This window comes from Staurois parvus, unplaced genomic scaffold (genome assembly GCF_062004578.1).
Source record: "Staurois parvus isolate SC_StPar_1 unplaced genomic scaffold, SC_StPar_1.0 ptg001495l, whole genome shotgun sequence".
Taxonomy (NCBI): domain Eukaryota; kingdom Metazoa; phylum Chordata; class Amphibia; order Anura; family Ranidae; genus Staurois; species Staurois parvus.
Genome location: NW_028319291.1, coordinates 606,407 through 616,497, shown reverse-complemented (window position 1 = coordinate 616,497; position 10,091 = coordinate 606,407). Strand labels below are relative to the sequence as shown.

General features: G+C 47.4%; 1 protein-coding gene across 1 annotated transcript in view; it reads left to right on the top strand.

Annotated features, from left to right (window-relative positions):
* Positions 1 to 3,927: 3,927 nt before the first annotated feature.
* SLC11A1 (solute carrier family 11 member 1) overlaps positions 3,928 to 10,091 on the top strand; it is a 70,566-nt gene continuing 64,402 nt past the window's right edge. The window contains exon 1 of the mRNA XM_089662596.1: positions 3,928 to 4,090. Within this exon, the coding sequence (XP_089518722.1) occupies positions 4,072 to 4,090 (19 nt within the window). The 5' untranslated portion in view covers positions 3,928 to 4,071. The remainder of the gene's footprint in view (positions 4,091 to 10,091) is intronic.

The following is a 10,091-nucleotide window of genomic DNA, read 5'->3' as shown; positions in this document are numbered from 1 at the left end:
TTTGTCACAACTGAAAGCTGAATAAAAAGGAGCACATCGCATGGCCAGACCCCAGTGTGCCTTCTAATAGTAGCAACTGCCCAAAACTAATATTTACATTTACATTTGCAGAGCCTGGAATGTTAAACCAGCAGACAAGTTCTCATGGGGACTCCCACTTCTCAAGTGAGATCCCAGGTTTGTACACCTGCAGTGCCCATTATGGAGGGTTCACAATATCCCTGTGCTGAGTTCCCAGGTCTGTACACCTGCTGTGCCCATTATGAGGGGTTCCTACCATCCTCTTGCTGAGTTCCCGGGTCTGTACACCTACTGTGCCCATTATGAGGGGTTCCTACCATCCTCGTGCTGAGTTCCCAGGTCTGTACACCTGCAGTGCCCATTATGGAGGGTTCACACTATCATTGTGCTGAGTTCCCAGGTCTGTACACCTGCTGTGCAAATTGTGATGGTTTCCTACCATCCCTGTGCTGAGTTCCCAGGTCTGTACACACGCTGTGCCCATTATGAGAGGTTGTTACCATCCCTGTGCTGAGTTCCCAGGTCTGTACACCCGCTGTGCCCATTATGAGGGGGTCCTACCATCCCAGTGCTGAGTTCCCAGGTCTGTACACCCACTGTGCCCATTATGAGAGGTTGTTACCATCCCTGTGCTGAGTTCCCAGGTCTGTACACCCGCTGTGCCCATTATGAGGGGGTCCTACCATCCCAGTGCTGAGTTCCCAGGTCTGTACATCCGCTGTGCCCATTATGGAGGGTTCACACTATCCCTGTGCTGAGTTCCCAGGTCTGTACACCTGCTGTGCCCATTATGAGGGGTTCCTACCAACCCTACGCTGAGTTTCCAGGTCTACAAACCTGCGTTGCCCATTATGAAGGGCTCCCACCATCCCTGTGTTAAGCTCCTAGGTCTGAACACCTGATGTTCCCATTATGAGGGGTTTTTTGGCCACTAATCTATCAGTGTAATTTAAAATTAAAGGTCAAGATAATTGTTGGCTTTCTGGTGGAGGTGATCAAAGTCCACCTGATCACTTCTGCAACCCCCTGAAAGTACTGCCCCCTACCCCTCCCCATCAGACTACTCCCCCATTAACCCCTAGCACCGTTGTCCTTCCTGTTGTCCCAGGACCGGCATGGCCCGGCCATGTTGGCAGGTAAATTAGAGGGAGAACATTCTTTCGCTGATCTCCCCTTTGAACTGAGAAGTGACAAATATTTTGTAGTGTCCTAAGCAGGATACTAGATAGGTTAGGCATCTTTAGTTTGTTTTTGTCTCCATGTAGTCAGTGGAACAGTTTGTGATTGCTTTGGGCTGTTCTGGGCTCTGCAGGCTGCAGGTTTGATTGCTTCCCCCTGTCTTCTGAATCTAGAGGATTCCAGAATATAGTGGGTTGGGGGGAGGTAAATCAACAGCTTGAATATTTATGTTGTCTCAGCCAATCCATGGGGAAGAGTGCCCAGTAGGTGACTGGGGAGAGCATAAACAGTCTGGGTCTGAGGCAGGGGCGGACTGACAACTCATGGGGCCCCTGGGCAATAGGGGATCATGGGGCCCCTGTGTCCTTGCCCAAACTCAAAAAAGCCTATGAAAAAGGTACCAGGGGCATCTCATGGGGCCCCCTACTGACCCCGGGCCCTCGGGCAGTTCCCGAGTTTCCAAATGGTCAGTCCACCCCTGGTCTGACGTAGTCCTGTTCTTGTCCTGGAGGAGAAGTTACTAACCTGAAGGGCTTCTGCCCAGCTAAAATTCTGCCTGTGCTCATCAATGTCCCAGCTGTGGCAGAGTTGGGGGGTCTATTTTCCTAAAATAAATCTCTGGAGCTAAATGAGGGATTTCACTGAGGATCTAGTCTGGAGGATTCACTAGGGAGATGTATGTCTGATATTGGAAGACCTGAGTGAAGGATTCCATTGGTATTGCTACCATCCCTTTTGTATCAGTGCTAGTGTTTGCACTGGCCTGGGGTATTTCTGATGTTGTCTCAATGTTGTCCACTTTCTGAGTCATTACTAGAGGGACCGCCCCTTGAAGTAGTAACAAAGTGAAGAGCGTCCTCAGATTCCTTCTAAGTGTTCATGGAGTATCCCACAGCTCCCTACGCCCTATCCAAGGTATTCAGTAATACATTTAATCCCTTCAATACCGGGCACTTATACCCCCTTCCTGCCCAGGCCAATTTTCAGCTTTTTGCACAATTGTCTGACAATTGCGCTGTCATGCAACATTGTACCCGTATAAAATTTTTATCTTTTTTTTCACACAAATATTTTGGTGGTATTTATCACCACTGAGTTTTTAAAATTTTTTGCTAAATAAAACAAAAAACACCTGAAACCTTTGAAACAAACCACACTTTTCTTCATTTCTGTTATACAATTTTGCAAATAAATAACATTTCTTCATAACTTTAGGTCAAAATGTATTCTGCTACATTTCTTTGGTGAAAATAATAATAATAAAAATAATTGAATTTGGATTTTGTTTTCTAATGTTTCTATTGTTTTTTTTTATTTTTTATTACATTTTTTCTTTTTTTTTTACTATTTTTTTTTTTCAGCACACTGTGACCAAAGCAATACAATGTTACCATAGTAACATTGAACTACTCTGGGCAATTGATCAGGATTTTTTTTTTATAACACATGATTGCTAATACCGATGTATTTCATTGATATTTGCAATCATTGTTACTGAATGAAACTGATTCTTTCAGTCTTTTGTTGTGATTAGCTGTGATTGGGCAAAGCTGATCACATGATACAGATGGGCTGTGATTGGAACTGTCTGTATCATGTGACTGCCTTGACCAGTCACAGCTAACAACATAATTGTGTACAATAGATGGCATGGCAGGAGGCCATCCATTGTATACAATCGACATGTGATCTGCTGTGATTGGTCACAGCGGTCACATGACACTGGCAACGAGCCGATGTAGTGACAGATTGCGCCGCGGAAGCGTGAGCGGCTCATTTTGACAGGACTTCATATGACACCCAGTCCTAACGGCCAGTGTTCTATAGCAGATTGACGGCCCGGGCGGGAAGGTGTTAAAAAAAGGCAACCCCTAGACCATCACTAAATGGTGGACCACGGTCCAGATCTGGACCCAAACACTGTCCCACCTGGACCACAGTGATCCCGCCATATAGGAGCCTGCTCTTCTCCCAGCCATCACCACTGTCATCCACGCGGGAGGTAGGACTGTTGCGGAGGGAGGGTGGGAGCTTCCCGAGGTAATCAAACAGATGATTGATTGCTAGGAGGCAGAGCAGTCCTAGCAACCAATCACCAGCTTGCAGCTTCTGCCCTTAATCCAGACCTGCTGTGCCTCCCACCCTCATGTCTGTGTAAGGTAGGACAGTACGGGGGGGGGGGGGGGAAGAACCTGACCTCTGTGAATTTTGATTCAATACCCCTGGTCTAGACTGTCCATTGAGCCAGAAGAGTGACTGTTGCTGTGCGACTGGCTGCTGTCGCACCAATCTGGAAAAGGATCCAGGAGTAAGTCAGCGAGCCTTTTCAGGGGTGAGCGTCGCATAGAGGTTGGGTAAAAGTTTTGGTACCCATTTGGTGGTCAACACATTTTTATGGAGGTCTATACCTCTGAACCAAAAGAGGGAGGAAAGACGGACAGAGGGATTTGGATCCAAAAACGGGACAACTTGGAGGTATATAAAGAATCGGACTGATGAGAATGTACAATATATATATAAAGCGTTACCCAAATTGATGGCGCCATATAAGTACCTGAAATAAATACATAAATTGTAAACTGCTGGTGGATTCGTATTTCCTCCACCTTCCTCTCTTTCTACAGATCTCTACCATCCGGAATGATCTCAGTTGTAGCTTTCAGTTTCATCTGCTTCAGCATTGAATGGGGCTGGGTGCCGGAATAATTATTACACTGAAAGGGGAAGTACAGTGCCGAAAATGCACTGAGCTCGCAGCAGCAGTCTCACAAAGGGAAATTCCTCCACACCGAAAGGGACAAGACTTGGCAGAAGGCAGCACAGATTACCATTCTACCGCCTGCTCGCTGACCTGCCCGGTTGACACAGAGGATGGATCAGGAAGGTGCAGGTGGGGGCGTCATTCTTCTCAATGTCCGTGGATGCTGATGCATACAGTGTAACTATAGGCAGAATAAAAAATGACAGATATGATGCAGTCTGTCACTAGCATTAGTTTTTGTTTTTCTAAGCAGTTTTAATATCTGTTGATCCTGCTGCTGCGTTTGTTATGTTTCAACTTCCAGACCAAGCTGTACAGTAAAAATGGCAGTTAGAGGATTGAGATTAACAATTTAACACTGGCAGGGGTGCTTACAATGATCAGCTTTTATTCATTTATGTAAAACTTTTATTCCATAAAGGAAAAATAAACCTGTTGCTGCAACTGCTTAATGCTTCATGTACATGAGCCTACCCTGATTGCCGGCCGTGGGAAAAAGCAAATTGCGGCAAAAATGCGGTACCGCGGCTGCATTTTCCCACGGTTGGCGGTCAAAACGTTCCTATCCTGAACGTGATTCTTCCGCGTTCAGGAAAGCAGGGTTTAACCTCACCTACAAGCGGCAGCTCCTAAACTCTGTGTACCTGGACACAAGGGTGGACTGACCATTTGGAAACTCAGACACTGCCCGAGGGCCCGGGGTCAGTAGGGGGCCCCATGAGATGCCCCTGGTACCTTTTTCATAGGCTTTTTTGAGTTTGGGGAAGGACACAGGGGCCCCATGATCCCCTATTGCCTGGGGGCCCCATGAGTTGTCAGTCCGCCCCTGCTTGGACACATAGGAGTTGATTTACTAAAGGCAATTAGACTGTGCACTTTGCAAAGTGCAGTTGCTCCGGAGCTTAGTAAATGGGTAGAAGCTCTGCTGACTTCCATCATCCAATCATCCCACATGGAAGAAAAATATATTTGAAATATATTTTAAAAATATTCTTCACAAATATGTTGAAATACATTTGAAATGCTAAAATTTTAGCCATATTCAATATATTTCAATGAATATATATATATATATTCATTGAAATATATTTTGAAATATATTGAATATGGCTAAAATTGTAGCATTTCAAATATATTTCAATGTATTTTTGAAGAATATATATATCACAGTGGCTTAGTGGCTAGCACCTATTGGGTCATGGGTTCAATTCCCGACCATGGCACCTCCTGCATGGAGTTTGCATGTTCTTCCTGTGCTTGGGGTTTCCTCCAGGTGCTCCGGTTTCCTCCCACACGCCAAAGACATGCTGGTAGGTTAATTGGCTCCTTTTTAAATTGTCCTAGTTTCATCCCTGGCCATGTGGGATCTCCTGCATGGTGGGGGTTGGGGAAAGACCTGGCAACCTACCCTGTAAAATAATTGCTAAGAGAATTCATGGAAAAAGTCGCTTACAAGTAATGGTCTGTGCAATCGCCAAGGGTCAGATACGACTGAATGGATATATATATATATATATATATATATATATATATATACAGTATGTATGTTGAAATCAGGGGCGGACTGACCATTTGGAAACTCAGACACTGCCCAAGGGCCCGGGGTCAGTAGGGGGCCCCATGAGATTCCCCTGGTACCTTTTTCATAGACTTTTCTGAATTTGGGCAAGGACACAGGGGCCCCATAATCCCCTATTGCCCGGGGGCCCCATGAGTTGTCAGTCCGCCCCTGGTTGAAATGCATTTTTATTACAAAATATATCAAAAATATTTTAAAAAAATACATTTCAAATATACTGCATGTCTTTAAAAATAAAAATCTAAATTTCTGGCATGTATTTACAAATATATGTAAAAATATATGTTAAAATTACTTTTTTATATGTTAAAAAAATCTAAAGAATATATTTAAAAAATATATATTTTTTAAAAATCTCAAGAAAATTGTATAATGTATGGGCAGCCTAAGACTCCACCATGAAGGTGTGATGGGGCACACGTTTCTGAGTGTCCCGTGTAGGGCAGCCCATTCGTTTCAACAGGTGGCCCTGTGTGGGAGAAACGCACAAAAGAAGTCCCTGAACCTTCTGAGAAATCACATTGTACCAAAATCTATCGTTCTGCTGCACCATGAATCTTGATGCGCACTAAAACATGCATTAGCAAATACTTGGGGGTGTCATTAAGATTTAACGGCACATACCTACAAAGAACATAGCCTTACACTGGGCATACACTGTACAATCTGATTGTACAATCTCTCTACATGCTTTGTTCTGATTGCTGTGTATGCTTTGATAAATGATTCATTTATTTTTTGATCAATCCTTTACAATAGAAATAATCAATATATAATCAACAACCCATTCAATCGATATGCCATACAGGGAAGTGGATTTTGGTTGATAGTTAAGATAGGATCACAACTTACCATCGTAGGTTATCGGTCGCTCCTCTGTTTCCTCCATGAAATCTCATACTCAGATTGATAAAAAAAATTTAATTGTATTCATGAACAAAGTGTTTAAGTTCAGTCAACTGATACAAAATTTAATGCAAAATTCATCAGGGATGGTGGGAACCTCATAATGGGCACAATGGGTGTACAGACCTAGGAACTCAGCACAGGGATGGTGGGAACCCCTCGTATTGGGGACAGCAGGTGTACAGACCCAGGAACTCAGCACAGGGATGGTGGGAACCCCTCATAATGGGCACAGAAGGTGTACAGACCCAGGAACTCAGCACAGGGATGGTGGGAACCCCTCATAATGGGCACAGAAGGTGTACAGACCCAGGAACTCAGCACAGGAATGGTTGGAACCCCTCATAATGGGCACAGCAGGTGTACAGACCCTGGAACTCAGCACATTGATGGTGGGAACCCCTCATAATAGGCACAGCAGGTGTACAGACCTGAGAACGCAGCACAGGGATGGTGGGAACCCCTCATAATGGGCACAGCATGTGTACAGACCTTGGAACTCAGCACAGGGATGGTGGGAACCACTCATAATGGAGACAGCAGGTGTACAGACCTGGGAACTCAGCACAGGGATGGTTGGAACCCCTCATAATGGGCACAGCAGGTGTACAGACCCAGGAACTCAGCACATTGATGGTGGGAACCCCTCATAATGGGCACTGCAGGTGTACAGACCTGAGAACTCAGCACAGGGATGGTGGGAATCCCTCATAATGGAGACAGCAGGTGTACAGACCCAGGAACTCAGCGCAGAGATTGTGGGAACCCCTCATAATTGCCACAGCAGGTGTACAGACCCAGGAACTCAGCACAGGGGTGGTGGGAACCCCTTATAATGGGGGCAGCAGGTGTACAGACCTGGGTGCTCAGCACAGGGATGGTGGGAACCCCCATAATGGGAAGAGCAGGTGTACAGACCCAGGAACTTAGCCCGCAATGGAATCTCAGTTCCAGGTATGGTTGCGATCTCCAATGCAGGCGGCGTGCCACAGGGATCGTCAGGTTGTCATCCGGCCATAATGAATCAGCCTTGCTATCCCTCCTCAGGACGGTCATGCTGCATGTAACAAGTCTGTAATTATATGAAATGATCCCAAACACGCCCGCAGACTACGGTCATTAGGAGGGTCACCTGACGGGTCGATGTTATATGCTGACCCCGCTTCAGGCATTGTGACAAGTCATTATCTATATTAGAAATGCGCTCCTTATTTCATTTTGTTTTCCTATACGCCATTAGGTGATATCTGCAAACATTGAATACGTCCGGAGCTGCGCTGCAGCGCGCTGCGATAAAAACGTGGACATGCTGCATTTTATCTCAGAGCACGGTACAGAATCGCATGGCACTGTGCCGCCCACTAGTTCTGCCCACCTGTGCCCAGCGGTGCCACCCACCAGTGCCCAGCAGTGCCACCAAACAGTGCACCCATCTGTGCCCAGAAGTGCCATCTACCTGTGCCCATCAGTGCCACCCTCCTATGCCCACCAGTGCCACCCACCAGTGCCCACCCACCTGTGCCCATCAGTGACACCCACCTGTGCCCACCAGTGCCCATCAATGCAGTGCTGCCAGTCAGTGCCACCAGTCAGTGCCCAGCGGTTGTGCTAGTCAGTGCCCAGCAGTTGCGCCAGTCAATACCTAGCAGTGCCGCCAGTCAGTGCCCAGCAGTGATGCCAGTCAGTGCCACCTATCAGTGCTGTCTATCAGTGCCGCCTATCAGTGCCACCTATCCGTGACACCTCATTAGTGCTGCCTATCAGTGCTGCCTATCAGTGCCCTTCAGTGCTGCCTATCAGTGCCCATCAGTGCTGCCTCATCAACGCACATCAGTGAAGGAGAAAAATTACCTGTTTGAAAAATGTTATAATAGAAACAAAGAAAAATATTTTTTTTTCAAATTTTGTAAAAAAATTTTTGTTTATCGCGCAAAAAGTAAAGTGCCCAGCGGCGATTAAATACCACCAAAAGATAGCACTATTTGTGAGAAAAAAATGATAAAAATTTCATATGGGTACAATCTTGCATGACCGCACAATTGTCAATCAAAATGCAACAGCGCTGAAAATTGGCCTGGTAAAGAAGGGGGTATAAGTGCCCAGTAGGCAGTTGGTTAAAGTAGAACTATTTATTTATTACATGTACTGATATAGTGTCGTCAATTTACGCAGCGCTTTACATATATATTGTACATTCACATCAGTCCCTAACCCTCAAGGGGCGTACAATCTAAGGTCCCTAACTCACATTCATACATACACATACTAGGGACAATTTAGACAGGAGCCAATTCACCTACCAGCATGTCTTTGGAGTGTGGGATGAAACCAGAGTACCCGGAGGAAACCAATGCAGGCACAGGGAGAACATGCAAACTCCATGCTGGGAATGCCGTGGTTGGGATTCAAACCAATAACCCCAGTGTTGTCAGGCAGAAATGCTAACCATTTAGCCACTCAAGGTAAAATGTTTTCATTTTGGATAGAGTAATGCAGGCCATACACAGGTCAAATTCTGAATGAACTGCCAGTCACCGCTCGCTGCTCGGCTCCCGTGCTGGGCTGTGGAGGGGGGAGAAAGCGGCTGGCTCAGACACCCAGAAGATCGCCGCTGTGAGAAGAGAGCGGTGACTGTCATTTGCCGCTCTCTGCTCAGCTCCCCCAGCACTCACTGGAACACTGGACTGTGGAGGGGGGAGAAAACGGCTGGCTCAGAGTCCCAGAAGATCCCCGCTGTGAGCAGAGAGCGGTGACTGCTAGTCACCTCTCTCTGCTCGGCTCCCCCAGCACTCACTGGAGCACTGGGCTGTGGAGGAAGGAGAGTGCGGCTGGCTCAGACTCCCAGAAGATCGCCGCTGTGAGCAGAGAGCGGTAATTGCCAGTCACTGCTCTCTGCTCGTCTCCCCCAGCACTCACTGAAGCGCTGGGCTGTGGGGGGGGGGGGGAGTGGCTGGATCAGACTCCCAGAAGATCGCCGCTGTGAGCAGAGAGCGGTGACTGCCAGTTACCGCTCTCTGCTCGGCTCCCCCAGCACTCACTGGAGCGCTGGGCTGTGGAGGAAGGAAAGAGCGACTGGCTCAGACTCCCAGAAGATTGCCGCTGTGAGCAGAGAGCGGTGACTGCTAGTCACCGCTCTCTGCTCGGCTCCCCCAGCACTCACTGGAGCACTGGACTGTGGAGAGGGGAGAAAGGTGCTGGCTCAGAGTTCCAGAAGATTGCTGCTGTGAGCAGAGAGTGGTGACTGCCAGTCACCGCTCTCTGCTCGGCTCCCCCAGCACTCACTGGAGCGCTGGGCTGTGGAGGAAGGCAAGAGCGACTGGCTCAGACTCCCAGAAGATCGCCGCTGTGAGCAGAGAGCGGTGACTGCTAGTCACCGCTCTCTGCTCGGCACCCCCAGCATTCACTGGAGCATTGGACTGTGGAGGGGGGAGAAAGCGACTGGCTCAGACTCCCAGAATTTCGCTGAGAGGCTGAGCCAGGTGCCGCTCCAGACTCTGGGGTGGATCCTGACTTCAAAGTCGGGATCCTTCCCCATCCTGTTGCCCACTGTCAGCTGAAAACGGGTCACAGGAATGCAGAACAAACTGCACTCCTATGATCCACAGGAGTACAGCCTGTACTTCACCTTTAAACCTACCAATAGGA